This window comes from Boleophthalmus pectinirostris, unplaced genomic scaffold (assembly GCF_026225935.1).
Source record: "Boleophthalmus pectinirostris isolate CB_2022bp ecotype Guang Dong unplaced genomic scaffold, ASM2622593v1 HiC_scaffold_19, whole genome shotgun sequence".
NCBI lineage: Eukaryota > Metazoa > Chordata > Actinopteri > Gobiiformes > Gobiidae > Boleophthalmus > Boleophthalmus pectinirostris.
Window position 1 is genome coordinate 26,079,491 of NW_026571140.1, and position 25,969 is coordinate 26,105,459.

The 25,969-nt window shown below is 36.7% G+C and overlaps 1 protein-coding gene across 1 annotated transcript in view; it reads left to right on the plus strand.

The window, feature by feature from the left end:
* LOC110173089 (ephrin type-A receptor 6-like) overlaps positions 1 to 25,969 on the plus strand; it is a 63,268-nt gene that overhangs the window by 26,510 nt on the left and 10,789 nt on the right. The window contains exons 7-10 of the mRNA XM_020939063.2: positions 6,968 to 7,123; positions 9,495 to 9,839; positions 24,240 to 24,364; positions 24,875 to 25,037. Of these exons, the coding sequence (XP_020794722.1) occupies positions 6,968 to 7,123; positions 9,495 to 9,839; positions 24,240 to 24,364; positions 24,875 to 25,037 (789 nt within the window). The remainder of the gene's footprint in view (positions 1 to 6,967; positions 7,124 to 9,494; positions 9,840 to 24,239; positions 24,365 to 24,874; positions 25,038 to 25,969) is intronic.

Below are 25,969 nucleotides of genomic sequence, written 5' to 3' on the forward strand. Positions count from 1 at the left end.
AAGAGAGAGACACGCAAAACAGAACAAGGAGAGAGAGGGAAAGAGAGCAAGAGGTACAGCAGAGAGAGTGAATAGAGAGGCACAGCAGAGAGAGAGAGAGAAGAGAGGCACAGGAGAGAGAGGAGGGGAAAGAAAGAGGCACAAGAGAGAGAGGGAGGAGAGAGAGAAAGACTGGGATAGAGAAGGGGAGACAGAGAGAAAGAGAAGGAAAGACAGAAAGAGGTGGATAGAGCGACTGGGTGGGAGAGAGGGAAAGAGAGGGGGATAGAGAATGAGAAACGAGCAAAAGACGGAGGGGAGAGAGAAAGAGAAACAAGAGAGAGGCAGAGGAGAGAGAAAAAGAGAGAGAGAGAGGCACAGGAGAGAGAGGGGGCAAAAGAAAGAGGCATAGGAGAGAGATGGAGGAGAGAGAGAAAGAGAGGGAGAGAGAAGGCGAGACAAAGAGAGAGAGAGAGAGAGAGAAGAAGAGAGATAAAGAGAAGAGGTTGATAGAGCAATAGGGAGGGAGAGAGGGAAAGGGAGGGGGATAGAGAATGAGGAAGCAAGAAGCAGAGGGGAGAGAGAGACAGGGAAAAGAGAGTGAGAAAGAGAGAGAGAGAGAGAGAGAGAGCGAGAGAGAGAGAGTGGAAACCCCTAACACTCCCAAAAATATTCCAACATGTCCATCTCTCCCCTCTCAGCTGCCTAAACAAAGAACAGCATCAGCTCTTATCAAACCACACTCTCCAGCCCAGTAGCACAGTGCCAGACGGGTTTGACGACTCAATCCAACATTTATTATTCCATCGCTCTCATCCAGTGTCAGCCTCTCGAGGGTTAAAGCGGGAGATCACTGCGTTATATCATGACCTAGATAAGCAACATCACAGACTCATCATGCTTTTTGTTCATTTTCGTCACCCGCATGTATTTAAAAAGAAGGCACAGCGTTGAGTGGGAGGCAAATGGAGATGTCATTGAGTGTGGTTTTATTTGAACTGAAGCAACACAGCAAAATGGAAGCCGCTCTTTGCAACAAGTGCTTTAAGCAATATAGTCAGATCTTTCAAATCAGGTTTACTCTTCAGGGGGGTGCCTCTGCAAGTCCTGCCTCCTATGATTGCGTATTGATTTGGAAGGGGCTGTTTCTGATGCAACTCTTTTCATTTATCTTGGCTTGGAATGAGAAGTACTGTACATGGGCTTGTGTCTGGATTAAAGTAAAATTGTTTAAAAATTGATGTTGCTCCCAGTGCCTTCATCCAAAGAAACAAAGAACACAGCTAGACAATGGTGAAAAAAAAAGATACCTACCCATAAGGCAAAAAAAAAAAAGTCAAGAATACTGTACTAAATGAATTGTGTGTGGTTAAAAGTGCACAATATAACTTTCCGGTTGAGAGTCCGTCACCTGCTTGTTTCTTTGGATATGTCACTGCTCTGCCTAGAATGTTCCACAGTATGACATTAAACTGCTCCACTTTATTCATTCAATTACAGGTGGTTTTATTGCAGGGATGCCTCTCCACAGATCTCTGTGGAGAGGCATCCCTGCAATCTGTAACTTGGTCTGGGTTGGTCTCTAATAAAAAGGTTTAATATTGTGAAGCATTCCAGACAAAGCAGTAACATCCACCAGGAAAAATAGTGCACCTTTAAACATTTTTCATTATTAAGTGTCAATAAGAAAATGCCTATTATACCCATTATAATTTTAATGATATTTGCACGTCTAAAAGCAAACTTGTATAAATAAGTGTACTGGAGCTATAAAAGTTACATTTGTGGAAGCAAAATATTCCAGTTATTGGTGGTGTTTTTTAGAAATTGTTCCAACTTTTAGAATTTTGATGTGTATTTTATCTTCCTCAACTGCAAATGATTTGAAGTGTTTGGAGACAAAATAACTTTATTACCTTCTGTGAATATGCCAATATGTCAAAAGCCCATCTATACTCTGTTAGCACTGAGCTAAACACTAGCATCAGTCATTCTGTGTGAAGGACCTATCTGCATATCAAAGCACGGAGACCTCAGTAAACACACACTGTCTAGCTCCATCTGTTTCTGAGAACCTCACACTCCCAAACAATCAAAACCTTAAACACAATGTGCCCTCATACTATTTAAAATACAAATATTGAGGAGTTTGTAGACTTTGTTATATTTTTCCTCTTCTGTCAGTCAAACATTGGCCTCCACCAGAAGAAGTATTGGTACATATATACATGTACAGCTTTTTAATATCAGTTTTTTTTTTAGATGTAGTCATACTTTACTTTTATTAACAGTGATAGGATGGAAATATTAAGATACCTGGGAGAAATGTCCTGATTCCATGATGCAAGAAAGGTAGCTCATTAGATAGAGTGCTTATCCACTGAAATAAAGGTTGGTGGTTTGAATCCCGCTCTCAACATAAACACGGTGAAATAGTAGTAGTAAAAGTAGCAGTAAAAGATACAGATCCATAAGTATCAACATAAACATCATTCATTGGTAGAGCACTCACCCAAATGTTGGAGGTGCAATTCCCACAGATGAATGTTGTCATTGTGTCCTTGGGCAAGACACTTAACCCACCTCTCTCCCAGTGTCTGTGTACATTCGTGTATTAATGTGTGTGTGTATGAATGGATCAGTGGTTCCTTGATGTTATGCACTTTGATTGCCTTGAAGGTGGAAAAGCGCAATGACCATTTACCAAAATACTAACCATGTTGTTTCCTGGTAATTTGCTGTCTTCATTTGGATGAGGGTTATAATTACTAAACGTGCTACCAGTACAATGAGCAATATTTTGTAATTATCATAATGTACCTATAGTTAATTATCATACTAGGCTAGTCCCATATTACCACAGTATTACTGTGCCTTAATCTAAAGTGTCACATTCATACAGTTATTACAGTTGCTCTCTCTTCGTCTCTCACATACACTAGCATCATATCTTCTTTCATTCTTTCTCTCTTCTCTTCTTTCCTCTTTAGCCATATGTCTTAGTTTTGTACCAGGTGCCCTACCCGACTAACTGATCTACATAGTTGAATTTGTTTGTTTCTTCTTGTGGTTGGTTTGCAAATTTCGAGCTGTTGTGTACTATTTTCTGTAATGGACTTCCTCTTCTGAAATACTAAATGAAACTTTCTTTGGCCTGAAAATACAGATTTGAATAGCTTGTGTGAATATGAATGCTTTGAAAAGTCACACAGCTGATAGTGCTCATAGATATGGTCTTGTGTACCACTTTGTGTTGGATGCTTTCAGACATTTTGGATACTGTTGTAATAGGTTTGTGGTGCAGAGCTTATTGCAGGGAGCATCTGGAGACTTAAATGGATGTGTGCATTTGTTGCTGTTGGCAGGAGCGCTGCATAGTCAGTGATATCTCAGTGAAGGAGGTGTCTGCAAATGAGACCCACTGACAAATTACTCTTCTCATTAGACGCTATACACAAGCACCATTTTGGCAATGTTTTGTTTTTGTTTGCTTGTTTGCCATTTATATAATTAGCTTCATTATTCTTGTAATCAACGTTTTATGCATTGTGCCAGTGTCAAGCTAGTATAAATGAAAGCAGTTTTTTGTGGTTTCTTTGAATTTGAATGTGTTTATTTGCTTAAGGACAATACAAAAAAAATACAAAAAAACAAAACGAAACAAAACAAAAACACAAATTAGCTTAAAATATGTCAGATGCCAGGTTTTACCAAAGAGTTTCCACCCACAGTCCCTGTAGAACTTATGTTAAGTAAAACTGCATAAAATTCATACTCATAGAATAATTAATTCAATATAAAACAACCAGTTGTAGGTGAGAAAAGCCCTTTTTAGAAGATTTTTACCTGAACAAATTGACTAAATGGAAAGTAACTCCTTCCAACTTGTCTGTTAAACAAAAATGTTTTTTCCACGGTCTTTGAGAGTGTTGGACCCCGAAGCCATTGTAAATTGGTGACATTTGCTGAACTGCAGAAATCATTTTGTATGTGTGGGGAATTGCTTGATTCTTCCACAATAATAAAGCCAATTAAAATATGAAATGTCTTGAAGGTGTAACATTGCTGTGTTTTGTTTACCCCATTTACCCTCTCTGTGTCATTGTCTGGGCGATTTTGAAGCAGAACTTTCAAAATACATCTAAAATTATGAAAAAGGTTAACTGCAGTGTTGAGTTAACTATTCTGCTGTATTCTCATAAATGGATCTGTATAAGCCAAACCTGGGGGTAAACTACAGTAATAGCCACATTGCCTCAGGGAGGATGCTGTCTTCCTATTCATTTAGCCGCTCCTATGGACACTAAAGATGACATACATGGAAAATGTTGGGCAAAACACAGTTAGCATTGGGTGACAACCAAAGATGTATTGTGGTGCTGACAATCTCTTCAGGTTTATTTTTTATTTTTCTTGTTATGTTGATTAGACAGTGATTCACAAATTAAATTATGTGATTTTGTGTCAAGGGTTTTTCTACTTATTTTGCTAGATCACACAAAATGTTCAGTATGATTCAGTTTTATTAGATTTCAAAAGCACAACAACTGAGAGGTTTACAGAGAATATAATCAGATTAAAGGTGTGCTATGTAACTTTTCTGATGGATGGTCCATCTTCTCTCCATGTACATATGCGCAGGTCTGTGCGTTTATCAGTTTGGGATTTAGATTTATAGGCTTAAACTTAGACAAACTATTGATCCACAAGGGAAATTATTTGAACACAGTAGCTCACACATCCACATTTATAACAAATGAAATTATAATAACAAAGAACAAAAATATAAATGGTAGTAATAGATTCAAAATAAGTAAAAAAAAATAACAAGAGACTGATGTCATATAAGGCATAGTTATATAAATGTATATGTACCAGTAAAAATTTAAAAAAAAATATATATATATATATATATATATATATATATATATATATATGTATATATATATATATATATATATATATAATATAATATATACTGTAATAATATATTTTTCAGATGAAATCATGACATGACAGAAGGTTATCGTACATCTTACAAAAGAGCATTTCTTTATTGTCTTGTTCAGTGTTCATTCAATAACTCATCCACAATCAAATGAATAACTTAAGAAAGAAGAAGAGGTCATAGTGACATTTGACAACAATTTACCACAATGACTTTTGAAAACTAAAATGTCAGAATTACCATACCCCTAAAATGATGACTCTTCTGAAATCTAATTAGCATGTTTATTAGCCTTTTTGAATTCATTACCACAACCTAGTTCGAGCATATATAAAATAATCATATTAATATTCATAATAATAGTCTTCAGTTCAAGTTATTCCACCTTAACTTTTTCACAGCCGCTGCATGACCCATATGGAAATAAAATAATCAGCTGTGGGTTTCCTGATAAAAGAAGAGCAGAAAAAAAAAAAAAAAAAAAACATTGAACTTAGAACGAATATTGGGAGTCACAAATGAAAAAAATAAAAAATAATAAAGAAAAGGTGAGAATTATGTGTCTCCGTAATAAGAAAGATAAGAAAAGAAGAGGCTTGGTGGCAGGCAGGAATGCAATATGAGGTTAGGTGAAACCAGGTTAATAGAAAATCTATTACACTGAGATAACAGGAAAAATACCAAATTACGAAAGTTATCATAGATATTAAAGGAATTTAATATAGGCTAAATCTGAAGTTATTAAAAACACAAACAAATGATATTTTGCTAAATGAATAGTAATAGGACAACCTTGCACTGTACCTGATTGTTACCGTCAAAAATGTGAAAAACAGAAGCAGTTCATTTTAAACTCTTAGCAGTGGCCCAAAGTTATGATTTATGAGCATTAATTATTCACTGCCATGAGTCTATGAGTGCTTTTCACAACTTTTTCAGAGACCAGAGTGGTAATGCTAACAACAACTACAGTGCTAACCCAGCACAGTGCATCAGTAATGCCTGGTCGTCACTGTTTTTCTGCAGATGCACACCAGGGCCTATTCTCTCTTTTTTTTTTTTTTTTTTTTTTTTTTTTTTTACATCTTTTAACCCAAGTTTCATCTCAACTCTAGGAAATGTTATTGAAACTTTTGCTTGAATAACAATGAGAAGTGGCAGCAGTAAAGAGTTTCAGATGCAATATCGCTATTTTTATAGGCTGAGCATTGAGTGAATGTTAGTTTTCAATTAAACTGGTGGTAATTAGAAAACTGCTCTTTACAACTTCTTGAATGGATGTAAGCCAGAGTGCTTACACCTCACACTGAGAAACTGTCTGTCTTTCCCCAGTACAGATATATTATATAAATAGTGCTTAAGGTCAAAATATGTTTGCTGTGTGCTGTCTGCATCTAATATTTTAATGTGTGATAATCAGGACATATGCTTTAGCATGCTAGTTGTTGTTAGCTTTATCATCACAGCACTCTGCACTGGTCTCTCAGAGTTGTGAAAAATGCTTAGAAACTCATTGTGGTGAATAATTGATGCTGAGAATGCACAAGGTAAGAGAGGAATCACTTTGGACCACTGTTAAAACAAAGATAGTTCTGTATTTTCACATTTTTAATGAGGTACATTTCCTTGAATTAAGATTTTTTTATATCTATATTTCCCTTGGGCTGGGCTCCATACCTCAGCGGTATGGTGCAAGAAGGTTAAGGTACTACCAACAATGAAAAACTTAACAGCAAACATACAGACATACAAAAACTCAAACACTAGTTTTGATGCCTGGAGGATCGTGAGAGAGAGACAGGCACTGCAAATTTTGTGACTTTTAACTGAGCATTATTTTTCTTGTTTTGCCTTCTATTATTATATAATTTTAGTAATACAGATACCAATATGTACCTTTTTTTTTTTCATCAGAAAAAGACATACAGCCTTACATTTGCCCTATATACCAGGGCCCAACTAGGCATATCAAACATCATCTAATGTAGAATATTAACTCTTGCTGTGTGTTTTTGCCTCTGCCCTGTGTCTCGTCTGCAGCCTGTAAACCTGGATTCTTCAAGGCGTTTGCTGGGAACACAAAATGCTCCAAGTGTCCTCCCCACAGCTCCAGCCATGACCAGGCTGCCACAGTCTGCCACTGCGACAAGAGCTTCTACCGAGCCCTCAAAGACCCCTCCACCATGGCGTGCACAAGTCAGTACAACTCTGCTGTCATCCGGCCATGTTTTATTTCACTTTTTCTGTGCCTTTGTCAGTCTGTTCTGGAGCCATCTGTCATGTTTGGAATATTTATCTCCTTTTTATTTGTCTGATGTTAATAGTGCTAAATGTAAATGCATGCCTACAAGCTTATGGTTTCACATCTCAGCTGTGAAAATAACATCTGGTGTGATATCTGTCACAGCACAAACTGACGAGTATCATGGCACAGCTGAGCATGCAGGGAGCATGCACTTGAAGGCTCAACGCCCACGTTCCACACAAAGCACACTCTAAAAACTCACAGCTTGTACTTTCAAAATACTGACAGGGCTGAGATGATTTTTCAGTAACCGTGAGAAGTCTGACTTTTTCCACAAGAGTGTTGGTGGTTCCAGATTTATATAAATTTTTTACTGCCCCTTGGTTACCACATGGCTAATATCTAGGGATCCTGCTCCTAATAGAATCCATTATTTATAACAGTTACCTTACTTACTACATTAAAGAGCCACTAAACTCAAAAAAAATTTTTTTTTAAAACCGATTCACTCTGTAAATAGGTCTTAATTAAAGACATACCCCTGGTCTTATTTTGACATTTTAGTGCATATTTGTTAAAAATCTAACTTTTGGGTCCAAAGCAGTGTTTGTTAACAGCCTCTTTAGGTTCAACTTTGGCCACTACATTTGAATTTAGTCAGAGATTGGGCACCGCGATGTCCTACCATGTCTGTTTCAGAGTTTGGGTATGCCCACAGCCAATCCCCCTGCTTCCTCCAACCCGCCAAGCACTGCCCACTCTGGAGCATTTTTTCAAATTTTGCTTAAACGCGGAGTAAAATTTTGAGAGGGGCGGTTAGCGGCTTTTTAAAAGAGACAAAACAACTTTTTCGTTTTTAATATGTGATACACATGGGATTCAGCAACATCATGTAGCCATTTTGGCACAAATAAATAAAAATAAATCAAATCTGCTGCGATGTTTACAGCAAACATGAATCATTCCCTCATACCTCATCAGCTCCATTGATTTTCTAACCTGGAAATCAGCTGACTTGTTTCTTTTATTTAGTCATTTTAAATGAATATTTCGATTTAAAATGCTCAAAACACAACATACTGATTCAAGGGTGTCATAGAATATAACTATATGGCTTACAAAAGCTCAGTATGCCTTCTTTAATGAAAATGGCTTAATCAGTACAACACCATACTTGATTATTATTGCAGCTCAAAGAAAGTAGTACCCTGGGCCTACTGTTTGTGGCCTGTGATTTAGACTGATCTTCAAAAATGATAAAATCTTTTGTTCAGTCAGTATTAGCCAAAATGATTTTAACAGCTTAACAAAAAAGCTTAAACTTCTTCAACTCCTAGTGCACTATGAGGGAATAGGCCTAACAAATTGTGGTGTCAGAATACTTGAATAACTTCAATAAAATCCAGGAGTTTATATAAAAATGTCTATTGGTCTACTATTTCCAAACAGGTAAATAAAATGCTGCTAGATAAGGTGTGATGACGCAATCTCAGTCTCAAATTCCATTTGCATTAATATTAATGATACAGTAATGCCAGTATTATCCATATTCATATCAATCATCAATATCCATATTCATCAAACTTGACAAGTCTATTAAGATGTTTTATTCTGATCAGTTTGTAGTTTCAACATTTCATTTGACTGTTGCCGTGGTTACACGTTGGCAGAGGAGTGATGATGTGCATAAACTCAAGAGTGCAATATTGTCCATTGTAGTACAACACTGATCCCAATTAGAGCTATATTTAGACTATGATACCCATGGGTTTGACATGGGTTGCTGTTTTATCACTATTTCCCACATAGTCTGAGGTAATTATGAGTCTATGTAAGTAAACAAGTATAGGCAAATTTAGGACAGATTAAAGATATACTGTTTAATTTGACCCAAAATGTTATTTATCGAAAGGTGTTTCAAGGTTTTAAGGTGCACTATGTAACCTTTTTTTCTGCTGGAGGGTCCACAACTTGTCTGTCTCTATGGAGATGTTATTGCTCTGCCTGGAATGTACAGTAATGGAATTAAACTGAATTACAGGCGGGGGTTTTTTTTGTTTTGTTTGTTTTGTCTTTTGTTTTTTTTTCCTGTGGAAGAATGTGTCCCTATGAAGATAGATAAATTGTATGCCATGCTCTGCACCCTCCATCAGAAAAGTTTGATAGTGCACCTTTAATTTTTGAAAATACATGCATGACATCATGGAAATATGTTTTTAGAGATAAACTGCACTTTTTATAGTCACAATAATAAGATCATGAAAGACCATCATAGTGTTCTGAATAAGAAACCCTGTGTAACTAATATGCATCTGTTTTCAGGACCCCCGTCAGCTCCCAGGAACTTGGTGTCCCTGATAAACGACACAGCCCTGTTCCTTCAGTGGATGCCTCCGCGGGACAGTGGGGGCAGGAAGGACCTCTCCTATAACGTGCTGTGCCAGCGCTGTGACTCTTCGGACAATGGGGGGAGCCAGTGTGAGCCCTGTGAGCCCGACTTGCGATTTATTCCCAAAGCTCTGGGTCTGACTGGGACTTCTGTGGCGATCCTGGAGTACGCAGTGCACGCCAACTACACTTTCCACGTGGAGGCGGTGAATGGGGTGACAGGGCTGGGAGTGGCTGCGAGGTCCCTGGCCAATATCACAGTTAACACGCACCAGGCTGGTGAGTACATGACTACTGCCAAAACTGTGCCTCTTGACACTGTAGTGAGTGGCCTTTTTGAGCTTTTAACTGTATTATATTTTTATGCTTCTCAAAATCCAATCCAATCTAATCCAATTTCATTTCTATAGCACTTTTTACCAATATAAAGTCTTTTTTGGCAGCATTGGCACAATATAAATTATCCCATTGTATAAAATAAAGCATAAAATAAATAAGCAAGTCAATAAAACACATAAAAAATACTCAGTATTTTAAAAGTCAGTAAGTAAAAAAAAAAGTCAGTAAATAAAAGTGTGTCTTAAATGTGCATTGTGTAACTTTTCTGGTAGAGGGTCTGTCAAATGTTTTTCTCCATGGAGATGTTATTGCTTTATCTGAAACGTTTCATAGTATGGTATTAAGCTTTTCTATCCTCATGGAGACCAAACGAGGCCAATTTTTATTTTTGTATTTTTTCCTATAAACCACCTATAACTGAATAAATATAAGGTATGTATGTGTTTAATGTTATACTGTGGAACATTCTAAAAAGAGCAATACCATATTCACAGAATCAAGCAGGTGCAGACCCTACATCAGAAACGTTACACACTGTACCTTTAATGTGAGGGGGGAGAGTGTTCCAGAGTTTGGGGTGGACCACAGACCCGGGCTGAGATGTACGTTGGGGTGCTTTAAAAACAAACAATACAATTTTAAGATCATCTCTAAAATAAATGGAAAGCCAGTGCCACAAGGATAAAATAGGTGTGAAGTAAAGTGTTTTTGGCCCTTTTTATGCTTGATCGTTGTCATTCAGAACAAACACACACAGTCATTTTGACCTGTTTACATTGCCGTCACAACAAGCATGTATTTGCTATTGTCATGTTGCAGATGCTTCTAATTAACCGTTAGCCATTTCAAGCCCACTGTTGTCAACAGAGAACAACAACACTTAATCCATGGTTTATCCGCAGTGTAATAGCACCGAAAAGTATTTCATCAAGACAGAATAAAGCATAATATGGCAGCTTTATGGATAAATCTAAGACAAATAGTTTACAAATCAACACATGATTACAAATAGATGATCTACTTAAGGGAAATCTAAGAAACAGGAAGGATTTATTTTAGTTCTGAATAGAATAGTATAGTGGAGAAAGTGTGCGAAAGTGTTTGAAACTGCTGGGATACTTGAAACATTTATCTTGTTAATCTTGCTTGTGTGGGCAAAAAAGCCATCTGGACTTGTGAAAACTTCTATAAACTGCTTTTAACACCTTGATTCAGATGTCAGAAAACTATACAATGCAAAACTTTTCCCCCCTCAAATGTGTCATATGGGCAAAAATTAGTTAACCCTTACTTGAATGTTGCAACTGGTATAATTAAGTTTGTTACTACTTTTTTGTCAAAAATACTGTTTAAATGAGCATTATATTTGTCTTCACTGTTTTGTTTTTGCTTCAGATCTTTAAAGGGCCCATACACTATTTTCTGATCTATGGAGTTTCTGCAACAAAAACAGACCTGGAGTTGTGTTTTGTTTCTTTCACACATGTTTAACACACAAATTCTGCATATTTAGGCTTAATTCTTCTCTCAGAAAGAAAACAGGAAGTGTTACACTGTGTTTTTAAACTCCATACACTGTCAGTACACTCATTCAGGTAATTTTAGCACTGGAAATGTCAATCTCTACTAAACAAAAGGTAAAATGTAGCTGGTAACCTGAAAACTACCACTTCATGACATCACAAGGTGGAACAGAGCATTTTGAGCTCAATTAATGTACAGATTAATAATGAAAGATGACTAAAACGTGTGAATGAGTCTAAGTACAACTCTGAGTATGTTTTTGAAGAAGTAAAACATTCAAACATGGCTAAACGCTCACAAGAGTCAGTTGTGCCTAATATAGGACCTTTATAAGGTTAATGTGAAAAGGAAGAGATAGAAAAATCTAGCGCAATTCTCAATGCTGAAATATTGCGAAAGTAATAAGCCCGTATATTGGAACCTTTTCACATAAATACACTGAGGAGATGTTTGTGCTAAACAGCAATGTCACACTGCCATTATTGTTGTGATTATCATTACTGCGGCTCTGATAAGAAACTTCTGAATTAAATGCCTGATTGCTCCTTCGTAAAGGTTTCACAAGGAGAGTGGAGATTAAGCTGTCATGTGAACAAATATTATCCCGTTCCTCTGTTTAGGATTCCCTCTGTTTAGGAGCACACATTCAGTTTTATAGCTGCAATAAAGTATGAGATGGTGTCTAGTAAATGCTTTGTAGAGTCTGATCCTCTCCGTGTGGTTTAAAATAGAAGTACATTCATATCACAATAAAACAGTTTGTTGGACCATAGAGTTAGAGAAGATGACAGTTGCACAGTTGGTGATGCATGCTGTACCCGGTGGTTCATATGGCGTTTTCTTCTTTTGACTGCACTGAGTTGTACTCTATTGGAGAATTGTCTGTGTGGGACATTTTTCATTTCCAACTTCCATTGTTAGACATGTCCTCATTTTATAGTAGGAGTGGGGTATATTACATTGAATAGCAATAAGAGCATGTTATGAACTGACATTAACTGACAATTTAGAGAAATAGTCAAATCATGAAGTGTTGTTTTGTTCTTAACACTTATAAATGCTGAAACATTCACATCCCCTATTGCACACCATACAGCATATCAGGTGGATTTAAACAGTAGTAAACAATACTGCATTTTATTAATTTAACATGTTATATTGATAAACACTCAGAGAAGCTTTACATTGGCAGTTCATCAATTTACTCACATTCACACTTGGCAAGAAAGTAAAATGTGTTGCCTAAGGACACAAAGACAGTATACTATTGGTCTGAACGGAAATTGATCCTCTGATCATTGGGTTGGTAGAGACTCACATTCAAGTGCGAAGACTTGGAGTAGGATAGAATTTGTTCTTTTTAACATCTTTGCGTCATTGTGGAATAGAATAGACACATTTAATATTGAGACAGGCTCTAAAAATACCCATATCACCCACATATTTAATTTAGCAGGTTTTCTTCCCAGGACTCCAAGGAGTAAACTAACGTCTACACTTAACTATTTTTAAACTTCTCTAATTCACAGCCATTGGTCAAGAACAGAGAACATTCAATACACAATTACGAAAAAGCACTTGCAGAAATAAAATTTAGACAGTAAACCAGTGTTTCCCAAACTTTTTTTTCTGGGGACCCATATTTTAAAAGTCACAAACCTTCGTGACCCAAGTCAATAGATATTATTCATAAATCAAAAAATAAAGGTGGATTTGACCATTATTGAACATTAATGAGGATGTTTTATTGTTGACTGAGTGACTGAGTGATCATGTTTCTCTGAACAAGTTTTATACAATAAAAAACACTAATTGAACCAGCAATAAAAGGGATCCGTAAGTCGCCTGTTTGGACATTAAATGTAGCCCATTTCAACAATCAATTAAACCAGTAATACTGGAACAAAATAGTCAATAAAATAATTACAAAAAGATTAGAAATTATACGAAACATGTCAAATTTCAACATTTCTCATGAGATAGGTGGGCCTGTCTGTGTTTTTGTAGCTCATTCCGGTCCGGGGTGCAGGAGGAGAGCACAGCACGAGGATCAGTGTCAGAACTGTATATTGCAGACTTACATCCATATCGTGACAAGACGACCCAAAAAAATCTCTTGTGTCCCACTTGAGGGTCGCAACCCAGTCTTTGGGAAACAATGCGATAAACAATAATATTGAAATTCATGCTACTGACTTAATAACTCTATAACAGGATATTCCCCCAAAAAATATTCTAAATATACAATACTGTTAAAAACACAAACTGCAATAAATAAGTAGCATAAATTAAACACTTTAATTCTTAGTTTGCATCTGTAGTGAATCATAGAAGTTATTAACTCAACCTTCTACGGCTTAAATCTTATAGCCAAAAAATAACAAAACTAATGTACACATGATAAATATTGACCCTAAAAAATATTGTTCCAGCTTTCATATATTGAACAATAAGTCGATAGTGTAGTTATCGTGTCAGGCCTATTCACAAACACAATTCAATCACATTTTGTTGTTAAGTTTGACATTTCTGTCTTACTTCACTTGCATCATTATTGGCCCTATGTAGACATGTCCCTATACTAATTTCAACACCTCATTATTTGCCTGAGCTCTGAGTTTAATGACATATTTTTAGAATTGAGATATTATGCTGATGTGCTGTCACATTGTCATTGAAAACAGATGTCACATGTCTTGGGCTGAGCAGACTGAATGCAAATCATCTCTGGAGGAGGAAGAGGCTGCCTGTGGGAATGTTCCTTTTACCATGTTTAGACTGGATTAACTTGTCAAACTAGGATCCCTCATAGACAGCCAGCACACGGCTCTGGAGATCTATCCACATATCACATTTTTACACACTCCAGCCGTCCCACCTCCAGACTTTAGTATTGTCTCTTAGTCACAGACGCTCTGTAGCTCACGCCTTCACATGGATTCTTTGTACAGCCAACGCACTTCTCAACTGCTCGGGACTTACTGGCAATTAGTGTGAATGACAGTGGTTATGAAGAGCACTTGTCAGGGTAACAATTAGAGCAGCACATAACCACAGCAAAGCAAAGAAAATAAAGGAATAACTGTGGAAATAATTGCAATAACAATATAACAAGCAGCATTCTATTGGAGAAGCAGATCTGTGGAGATGCAATCCCACAAGCAATTAGAATGTGTGTATTTTTGAGTAGAGATAGACCAATATATGAGCTTTAAATCTCCAGCACAGGGAGATATTTTGTTTTGGTTGATCCGCTGCCTAAAAATATACACAAAGCTTTATATTAAAACAATTTAATATGAAGAGATCATAGCATGAAAAAATGAGTACACAGCTCTCTTGACTTGAAGATGTGTGGTTTAAAAAGGGCTGTAGGTGAGTTTGTAGTAAGTAAAAATTGCAAAAAATTTAGGAAAATCATCAAAATTAGTCCTATATGTTGGCCCCAAATATAGGCAGAACTAATCAGCTGCTCTGACTTCTAAACAGTCTGTTTCGGGATTGGCCATGAAAAAAAAAAAAAAACATATCAGTTGATCCCTATTTCCTACTATGATTGAATAAATGCAAGACAGAAGCAACAGCATCTCCAAGGAGAAATGCATTTGACAGACTCCCTCATCAGAAAAGTTCTGTAGTGAACCTTTAATCTTAGCCAGACTTTGTCAACAAGGAATGCCCAAGGATCAGCCGGGATAAAATAATATATGAGGGAACCAGCTGTGAAATATAGTTTTTACAAACATTATTCAAGGGCCATTGATTTATTTTCCTCACGATGTTTTGTATTTACCATTAATTTGCTATATTGTGGCTATTACCATTTTATCTGTTTACACACAGCCTTATTTTATGTGACTTGCAGCATAAGTACTTGTTAAAATTCTCTGTTTAATATCTTTAATAGTGTGGATTCATTTCAGAGAGAGACACTCTTGCCTTACTAAACATCTGCTCACATTGGACTTGAAAAGACAAGCGTAATGCCAAATGAAACTGAGACAGTGAGGAGATTTATGTAATTGATTGTGATATCACGCCAATAACGAAATAATAGCCAATCAAAAGCAGAATTAGCACTTAAATAGGTTTTGTTGGTGAGAGGGAGGGGGTATTTATATTTTGTTTGTGTGTTATCTGTTTGTAAATTGCCTATTAATGCCTCATTATGCTTTTAATTAGGCTAAAGCTATTAATCATAATTACTACTCATTTGTCTTTCCAGTGCCTACTGCTTTAATAACCTTGATAAGTTTTAGTGATGGCTGTGACAAGTTAACTCATCCCTATTTTACACCTTGTGTTTTACAATCTAAGACACACTCCAAATGTGTTCAGACTTTATTACTATCTAACTTATTGCCACGACTTCTACTACTACACTGCTGCTGCTACTACTACTGCTTCTGCTATTACCATTTGTACTTATAACTCTAATTTATAGTCAGTGGTGGAACTTAAGGAAGTAAAAGTAGTAAAATACTGTACTTATGCATTTTAGGTGTCTGTATTTTAGCACATTTTAAAGTGGATACTTTGAGAGCATATATCTGTACTTTCTAACCCACTACATTTTTCAGTCATCGATTAAATTGTTTCTGTTGAACAAATTTCACTGCAAATCAGTATTAAAATCACTACATTTGAAGCTTTATTAGGTCCAAATCTGCTCAAAATGCTTTTACTTTTTACTGTTCATGCACATAGTACTTTAATACTTTTACCTATGTAGATTTTGCTTGAGTATTTATTTGCCCCAGTATATGCACAAAATTGGTTACTTCTTCCACCACTGTTTATAGCTTAAAAATATTTGAGTAAAAGTTATATGTTTATTCTGAAGTATAATATTATGCACAAAAACATATAATCTATAGACAGAAGGTACATACAACAGTAATGTGTGTGAATTTTGTCTTATCCATAAAGCCTTTTTCATTAAACTGGGCTTCTGTCTGTGCACTGTTGTTCTCATAAGCCCAGAGAGGGTCAAGTGTTTTGGGTTAAATCTTGAGGAAGCCGCCTATCACAGAGAGCTTGTGTTTGGAACTCTTTGAACTACTGTGAGACCACTCTGCCCCCACTGTTCAGCAGAGTCTCGCCCTGAGTGCACGGTGGTCTTATGTCAGGAGGTGTGGGCATAAACTGTGCCAGCTTCTGTTTGTTGTTTACATATAAGAAAAAATCATGCTGTTACGACAACAAGAGGGAAGCCTTAAGCACAAGAAAGATTGTAGCGATTTGGAGAAATTGCTTTTTTGTGCAGCAGTAACTTCAAAGAGATTACAAAACAAGTGGTTTAGATGTCCTCGCAATGGTACAAATACTTTCTGCATTGTTGGGAATGGACAATGAAGGATTTGTATTAATATTCTGTACATTATGAAAATCGTGAGTGATTGATTTTTCACAGCAAATAATTGCAACAGTAACCACACATCCCCAAATCATTACAAAAGTTAATCAGTATATAATAAATGCTATACCAGTCCTGGAAATCCTGGAAAAGTCATGGAAATTGAAAATGTAATTTTTCAGGCCTGGAAAAGTTATGGAATTTTGTCAATTCAATGAAAGTTTTGAAAAAGTCATGGAAGTTTAGTATCTCTTTCACACAATTACAGTGTTCTATTAAATTATCATTAGGCTGGGGACATGGCACAAACTTTTTCCATGGAGATTGTTAGGCATGTTCTATCAAAAATTACTAGACTCAATCAATTTAAATTACAAAAAATTATTCGCCTGCCAATACGATTCTAATACAGAGCTCTGGGTCAAATCGCTGTCCCTGATGGCCTCCACTTACGCAGGTCTTACGCCAGGCAATCTGACCCCCTGCCTTTCCCTTCACCCAGATAAATAACACAACAGTATGAATATGCATATAATATGTTGAGCAGGTTCACGCCTTGAATTGTCCTTGAAGTGTCAGCATTTTTTCTTTGGGGGAAGTGACAACCCCCACCAAACCATTGTAGATCACACCAAGTCTTCTTAGATAACTCCAGCCTGGGTTATCACCAAAGCCTTATCTGCAAAGGAATGTCCCTAAAAGCATACATCTGTTTCCCATTATTTAGGACACAAGAGCATTACCTTTAAACATTAAACAATGTTCAACTCAATGTATAAATTCATTAAACAATATTCAAATCACCACTTGATACAGCCTTCAAGATATTAATGCTTTACATACTGCTTTTTTGCAAGGATTCACAATATAGTATTAAACTCATCTATGTTTCATTTATTCAATTACAGGTGTTTTACTGCTCAAAAACAAAATCATGTCAGTGATGCATTCCTGCTGTAAATAAGTTCACTTCTCCATAGATCTGACCCATGACTTGGCCTGGAGGTATTGTGGGTTTGTCTCCATGGAAGTGTATGCCATTCTGTGGGACAAAACCATAACATTTCCTTAAAGATGAGCAGAGGTGGCAGACCCTCCTCCAGAAAGTTTAAGTAACAATAATAATTTTTAAAAAGGCATAATTTTCTTGCAACCTAGATCCTAGAATTTAAATTTCACCAGAATTTCTACAACATTTAGTATTTTTATATTTCCTTTAAGCTGAAACTACAACTATCATATTCTCATTCTGAAAGTTTGTTAAAGAGGTTTGTTGCCTGGGCGATTCTGACCAATAAGAGGAGTAGGTGAAGATAAGTGAGCCGATGTCTAATGTAACAGTCCATGTCCACGGGGCACACTGTAATTCCTCATTGTGAATATATCTTTGGTCTTTGGAGGTGCCCTGGATTTTAGATTTTTCCTTTCTTTTCTCTTCTGTGTTTTTCCGTCCTGCTCTGGGAATAAGGCAGGATTCTATTTATATGCTCAGATGCTGGGGAGATGCAGCCTCCTGGGACTCTTCTCTTCTCCCTCTTCACTCTCCCCCCTCTCTGTCCTTTCCACTTGAGCATTTATACTTCAAGGCTAACCTATTTTCCCCAATTTACCAAAGTAAAGCTTTTACTTAGTTTTTCATTCATCAATTTGATGAAGTTTTAGTGAGCATAAGTGTGTTATAATTGTCTCTTTAGAAACTTCTTCACTTTTTTAATACCTCTCTTAATAAAAGGCTTTTTGACCCATACGTAGAGATGGACTAACCATCCATCTTACTTCTCACTTACTGCTTATTTCATCAACTTATATCACAACATGCTGTGATTACAACATTATAAAACCAGAATATAGTAGTATAGATTTTAGCTGTTATAGAGTAGTGTTCATGAGAGATTAACTGATTTTTTTTTTTTCCCATGACTGTTGCTGACAGTTTAGAAAACAAGAGAAAACAATGGCCAATAAGTCAGAATATATGTTTTTTTTAGGTATTTTTGACCAATAACACCACCTGTGATAGAATAAAAGTAAGTCAGAGCTGTTTAATGTCATATTGTTGAACATTCTAGGTAGAGCAATGATATATCCATAGATATAAGCAGGTGATGGACCCCCAACCAAAAAGTTAGATAGTGCACCTTTAAATATTATTTCTCTAACTTATGTGTATCTTTATGTGATCTCAGTGCTGATAAAGATTAAGATTATTCTAAAACTTTTCAGGTAAGGACAAACTTTTTTTTTGCAATTTATGTATTTTTTCAGTGTTGCTGTTGTTCACATGGGAATCTACTTGTAGTTTTAGTATTAATTAGTATACGGGTATTGATTTTTTGACTCTCCCAACAAAGATCTTAGCAGTGTAAAATCAAACGTAGAAAGACTTAACTCGAAATTAGAATGAAGAAGTCTGAAGAAGTCCACATACCACCCCTGTAAAACTGACTGCCACTACAAATCTCAATCTTACATTTAATAGTGATGTAACGATATCCAAATCTCTCAATATGATATTTTCACAAAATGCATCTCATGGTAATATATTTGTTGCAATATTTTGTGGAGGCTAACAAAACTGTGAATATACTGCCTTTCTCTTGTCATAATCCAAATAATTAAGATTTAGAAGTACTTAATAGCAGTTATTTGGGCATGTAGATTGGACTAAAACACAGCAAACACAGCGAAGGATAATGGTCTACGTAGTTCTCTCAGGTTGTTTTTTTTTTTTTTTTGCTATTGCTGCACCATAACCATGAATTTCTGCAAAGAAACATGACATTTTGACATGACCCACGATATTATTGTGAGAATCACGATATTTCAGTTATAGTTACATTCCTAACATTTACCGATGATAAATAAATCCATGTGTTTATTGATATTTAATTTAAAGCTCAGCACGTGTTGCCATCATAGTGCACAAATGAACACTGCCACATGCCATGGTTGGGCCCAGAGGTACAGAATGGTCCTCTTGGGAAGTCTCTCCAAGTGTGGAAATGGCGTCCGCTCTTGGATTGATATGCTCCGGATGTTGGAGCTTTTCCTCTTTGGATTTGGGTTGTTTCCCCCCGAGGTCCTCTCAGTGCCTCTCCTTGCATAAATTTCTGCTTTTTACGCAGGATAGCTGGCTGCAGATATTTTCAGTCTCCCAGCCTCTCCCCCTCGTTTTACTCAGGATTATAATATAGATGTCTCTGGAAGCACGACAGAATTACATATAAGGATTTGGCCCATGTTTTTACCCATCCACCACTGTAAAAATACAGTTTATTCCATTCCGCAGATGTTTTGAGGGCACTTCTTGCACTGCCTGTAGGTTTTCAAATGTGCCGTCCCTGATATCCTTATAATGATGTTTATGCTATCGTTTTAAATGTTTAGTTATACATAATGTATACTTAGCTTTTCACACTTAATGCCCTCCTCTTGTTTTTGTTTGCTGGAATGAAAATTCATGAACCATGAGACCTAGTTCTGGTGTGGTCCTGATTTAACCCCTGTTCAGAGACTGTTCCTGCATTGTTTTCATATAATATTTCATGTTTATTGAAGATATGTCTTGGTTTAGCTATGGTTTAGTTAGTCTTAAACTTTATTGATCCACAAGAGAAATTATTTGGACACAGCAGCACACACATCACAATAAATATAATACCAAGCAAAAATATAAACAGCAGTAGCACATTCAAAATAAGTAGCAAAAATAGCAAGATCAGCATAATTATATAAATGTATATGTACAAGTAAAACTAAAATATAGAAATATAATAATACAAATTTATCTCAGTTATATACAAGAGGTCAAACAGTGCAAAGATTAAATAATGATTGACAGGACATAGGGTTGTCTATAGTTTGATTGTACAAGAGTGGGCTGATTTAAAATCTATATTGACTTCATTGCATTGGCTATCCATGCATTTCCAGACAGATTAAAAATTAGCAGCATTATCATAACTAACAAGCAAAAATCAAGATAAAACAGGAATTCCTTTTTTTTTTTTAATGATAAATTGGATTGTAAGAGATGGACATATTTGGAGTATTTGTAGAGTTGATTTCCAAGATCTATTGCGGTGTTCTGTCAATACATGCTGTTGTGTGTGCTGTTTGCCATCTCTACCTTCAACACACAGCCAGACTGGGACCGAGAAATTCCCACAACATCTTGGCTCTCTGTGAGGGGCTCAGACACCAGCTGCCCACCGGACACAGAGGCACATGGAGCTTCACATAGCAATGGCCACAGCAGATGTTTCCTCTGGCTCTAACCACTCTTTTATGGACTGCACACCAGAGTTTTTCACGTCAAGAAAATATAGTATCTTAGTCTACTTCCATGTTTATGTAACAGCATGATTAAAGGTGCGCTACTAGTATGTAACTTTGGGTTTACATGCTTTTTCCACGGTAACTGCTTTGTTTAGATTGTTTTACAAACCGAATTACAGGTTGGTATGACTGTCACAATAATTACTATATTGACTTATTGTTCAATATATGATCACTGGATGCATATATTTTAGTCTCAGTATTTATTGTTTGCACAGTTTCTTTGAAATGGTGTAGAAATGTTAGTTATTTTGATGTAATATGAAAACATCTGCAGATGGTTGAAAAAGTCACTTCTGTGGCTAATTATTGCATGCTCATGAATTTTAATGATGATGTCTATTCAACAAGAATGGTTTATTGTTATTGTGACAGGTCTACAGGTCAGATTGGTGGTGGTCAAGTAAACCCACACACTAAGAGAACTTTTCAAGAACAATAGACTTTTTTTCCATACTGTGACACACTCTATCCAAAGCAGAAAGGTTATAGCCAGGCTGGTGCCACCTAGCGTCTCCATTCAATTTAACTTCTCTCCAGTGAGTAGGTCAGGAATCGGAATACACTTGACAGTTTTCAAGAACCACGGAAGTGTAGAGCACACACCGGACACCACTGAGCATTTCAGCGCATTACATATGTCTCGACCAAATAGCAGCGATTAGTTAAATTTAAAAAGTACCTGCCTACCGTTGAGCGAACAAATCCTAATGCTGCAAGGTCAGACAGTTTCCACAAAGTGAAAGGTTACTAGGTTACTTAAGGTTACTAGAAAGGTTACACAGTGCCTATTTAAGGTTATGGTACATTTTATTGTCTTCTTATTGGGAAGTTTGTTCTCCGCATTTGACCCATTTTTCAATGTCGTAACCTGTCAGGAGCTTTATTTAGATTGTTTTACACCCGTCACCTGTCAGGAGCAGAGGGTACACCCATCACGGATCTTGAGCTATGCTTGGTCAGGACTGCCTTAGCTAGTAGAGTATTTTGAGTTTATATGAAATAATCCTGAAAAAATATGTGAATAAAAAACTTAAATTTAAAGATGCATTGTGTAACTTTTGTGGTAGAGGGCCTACCAGCTGTCTGGTATATGTGGTATGGTGATATTATTGCTTTGCCTGGTATGTTCCACAGTATGACATTATCTATTTCCATGGTAACAGGATGCCACCAGGCCATGTACTCAGCTCTGAATGTATATTTTTCGTTGAATTTATGAGCAATAGAAACACATCTAATTGTTTTAAATATAAGACTTAAGTTTAATGTCATACTATGGAATATTCAAGGCAAAGCAATATCATTTCCATGGAGACAAGCAAGTGGCAAACCCTTTGCCACAAAAGTTGCACAGTGCACCTTTAACTTTATAAAGATAAAGACAAAAATGTGATATAATATTAGTGATTTCATTTGTTGCCCTCATTATAGGTGATATGGAGCAAATATAGTGCAGTACCCCCATTTTCTCTTGCAACAAAACAGTAATTAATCTTACTTTGGATAATAAAGATATGTATTGTCTGTCTTGAATAAAAGCAACACTGTACACACGAGTCAGCTCAAAAAAGTTTTAAGTTTTAAGGGGGTTCAAATCTGATGTCCAACTATATATTTACAAGGTTCTTCTATTTAGCTCAAATATTCTCTATCTCGATGCTATAAAACTTTGTAAAACTAGCATGTGTAATGATGTCCTTGTTAACTGTACTTGAACAAGCCTGAAGTCTCCTCTGTGTGTGTGTGTTGTGCTTTGAAAGAAGAGACACTTTTAAACATAAATCTAGGACAAAATTTGTATTCACTCAGTGCTCTCCGTAACCGCTCACTCCACAACAGAGGAACGAGCTGTATTAGTTTTCCAAATAATATTCTGTTCATGTGAGGCGTTCATGAATAATTAATAGAAGATTTTTGAATGTCTGAGGAGAGATTTTTAGCTCTCTCTCCCTGTAGCTTTGTATCAACTATTTTTCACATTTGCAGCCATAATAGAAATGATCAAGTGTGTAATCAGCATCTTTAGAAAACATGAAATATTATTTATAGGCAATTTTGTTTTGTTGTGCTTCTTCTCTAAACCATGTAAAAGCTGAACCGTGTGTAAATAATTGCATATATTAAGTTTGGGTGATAGGACAGAAAAAGAAAAAAAAAAATCCATGTCCCAATTTAAATGTTTTTAAAGCTGTTTACTTTGTCTTACTTTGTCTCACACCTTCACTGTGACTGGTTTATTTTGCCATTCTCTCATTTGGTTGCCGGACCAAAATTGGACCATAAATCCATCCAAACTTGAGATGATCCAACCAGCTGCTGATTTGTTGACATCTCCACTCCAAAATTCTTGTAACATTCAACTAAATATTTGATTTCATATAGCTTGGATAAATAAAAGTTTGCCGCTTTGATTGGTGATTCTGTAAAAATCTGCGCTTTATGTTATTTTTTTCCTTTCTTTTAAACTATCATGTTTGTTTTTGACACGAACTGACCATGTGCCTTCCTGATTGGTTGATGCGAGTGTCAATCACGCCCTGTGAGCTCGGGGAGATAGGACACACCTCCACATGCACTCATGTTTGTAAAGTTTTGTCAAAGTGTGTGGCTCACTTGGTGCATGACTGACTGACCAATAGAAAGGGATGATGAGGAAGAGTAGAGTGAATTAGTCTCCTAATTGTCTGATCATCATTTCATATTATTATATTACCGCCTGGCACAGTAGCTGCATATTATTTAGTGTACCAAAACTCAAAAGAGGAAACAATACAATACTGCTTCCACCTCTGTGTAAGATTAAAACCTTGTCTCTCGTGATGATATGTATAGCATCAGAGGCGTCCCTGTGGCTTGGTGGCAGAAATATTGCTTGAAACTTTATTATTTCTCAAGTTTCCTTCAAAGCCTACAGATAAAGAGTGTGGTTCAGTGGTTGTAGCGGTAAATGACTGTAATCGCTCATATCCACATACCCCCAGGGCCGGGACAGGTGACTGCGTGTTCCAGTTGTCAGACATTTTTCTTAATTTCACTTCCCACTCCCTTCCTCTCCTGTGTTATTTGATGCTCCTTCAGTCTGGCAGTGTCTCTGACTATCTCTGTACGTGTGAATGCAGGTCCAGCTCTGGTGGGGGTGGTCAGAAAGGACTGGGCCACTGAGAACAGCATCGCCCTCTCCTGGGAGCAGGTGGAACAGCCTCCAGCAGACATCGTAGATTATGAAGTCAAGTACTATGAAAGGGTAAAACCTTTGTTGATACCTAAAGCACAGCATGTAATGAACTGCAGTACTTTCTCAGTTCCACACCTCTCATTCAAATTCTGGGATGGTATAAATATATGTAAATAAGACATTTATTATCAGTTGAATTGCCAGGGTGATAGATGTGTATTATTAAGTTGACTTATTGTATCAGAATCGTTCATGGGAAGAATACATTTAGAGGCTCTCATTTTAGACTGCCCTGAATGGTTTATGGCCTTAATACCTATACTTTAGGGGATCTTTTGCTTTTTATGCATCAGTTACAATAAATGGTTATGGTTTTGCTAATGGGGACAAATATTCAGTTTTATACAGTAACTGGCTCACAGAAACAATATGCATTGTTAGTGCAGAGTATTCATAATTCATTTGTAATTCTGCTTTGCTCACCATCTGCTGTGGAAGCTAATTGGATAAAATGAAGTACTTTATTCAAACATTGTGCTTTATTAATAGCTGTATTTTCTTTGCTGTTTCTCTGTGCAGGAGCAGGAGCAGCTGAGTTACTCATCGACCCGCACTCGGACCCCCAGTGTGGTGGTGACAGGCCTCAGACCCTCCACTGTTTATGTGTTCCATGTGCGCACAAGAACCACCGCAGGATTCACCGCATACAGCCCCAACTTTGAGTTTTCTACTGCTGCTGAAGGTACAAGAGCACAAGGCTTATTCAGAAAAGGTCTACTGCTACCCACGTCTTATGAAATGTTTGCATTTTTTTTGTCAGATTTTTGTTTTCTTTTCACAGCTTTATGGTTGAATAAAGAAGCTAGTACTGGGATTTGTGTCTTTCCTGATAAAACCTTTATTCCAGTTTACACCTTAAAAGGATTAGGTTAGGCTAATTTATTTTCCATTTGTAGTTAAAATCCAGGAAAGAAAACAAGTGCAAAAAGCTTAAAGTGCACTATCAGACTAAAACAACCACATGAACAACAACAGACAATCATTTCAGATGACATATTGACACTGTGAAATAAATGACCACAATGATTAAGTAGCCAAAAAGTTAAGGTGCTATATCAATGTTCAAAGTGCATTGTTCAAGCTTCCAACATCTCAACTCTTTCCAGATTCAAATAGGACCACCCCTTTCTTTTGATAGATCGCATAGCAAAAAATGTTCATATTCCATGCTATAAGAAATAAAGTCAAGTCAAAAAGTGCACCTTAACTGCAGCCAGCTCTGACATTCCCATTCTTATTTTGGATGAAATAGTTGACTGGTGAAATTCAAGGTGAAGGTTTTACAGGGCAGAGAGCCAGAGGTGGTTGAGTCATCGGTGTTGATCAACAGCTCTATAAAAACCTTGGAGACACTTTATGGGCATTGTTCAGCATGGCTCAGTAAAACTCATTGGTGCTCCTTCAGCCGTGAGCTATTTATTTTTTAATGTGGATAAGCGCTGTAGGTTCTGATTCAGGCTGTGTTTATTATAGTCCTTTACGCTGCACACTCATAATGCTCTGCTGAGTTCAGACCTGGAGGAAGCAGCCGCCACAAAAACCACGCTCCAAATGATAAATCTGGATGTACACCTTTACATGCTCTCATGCACACAAGGACGCAAGGAAAACTCC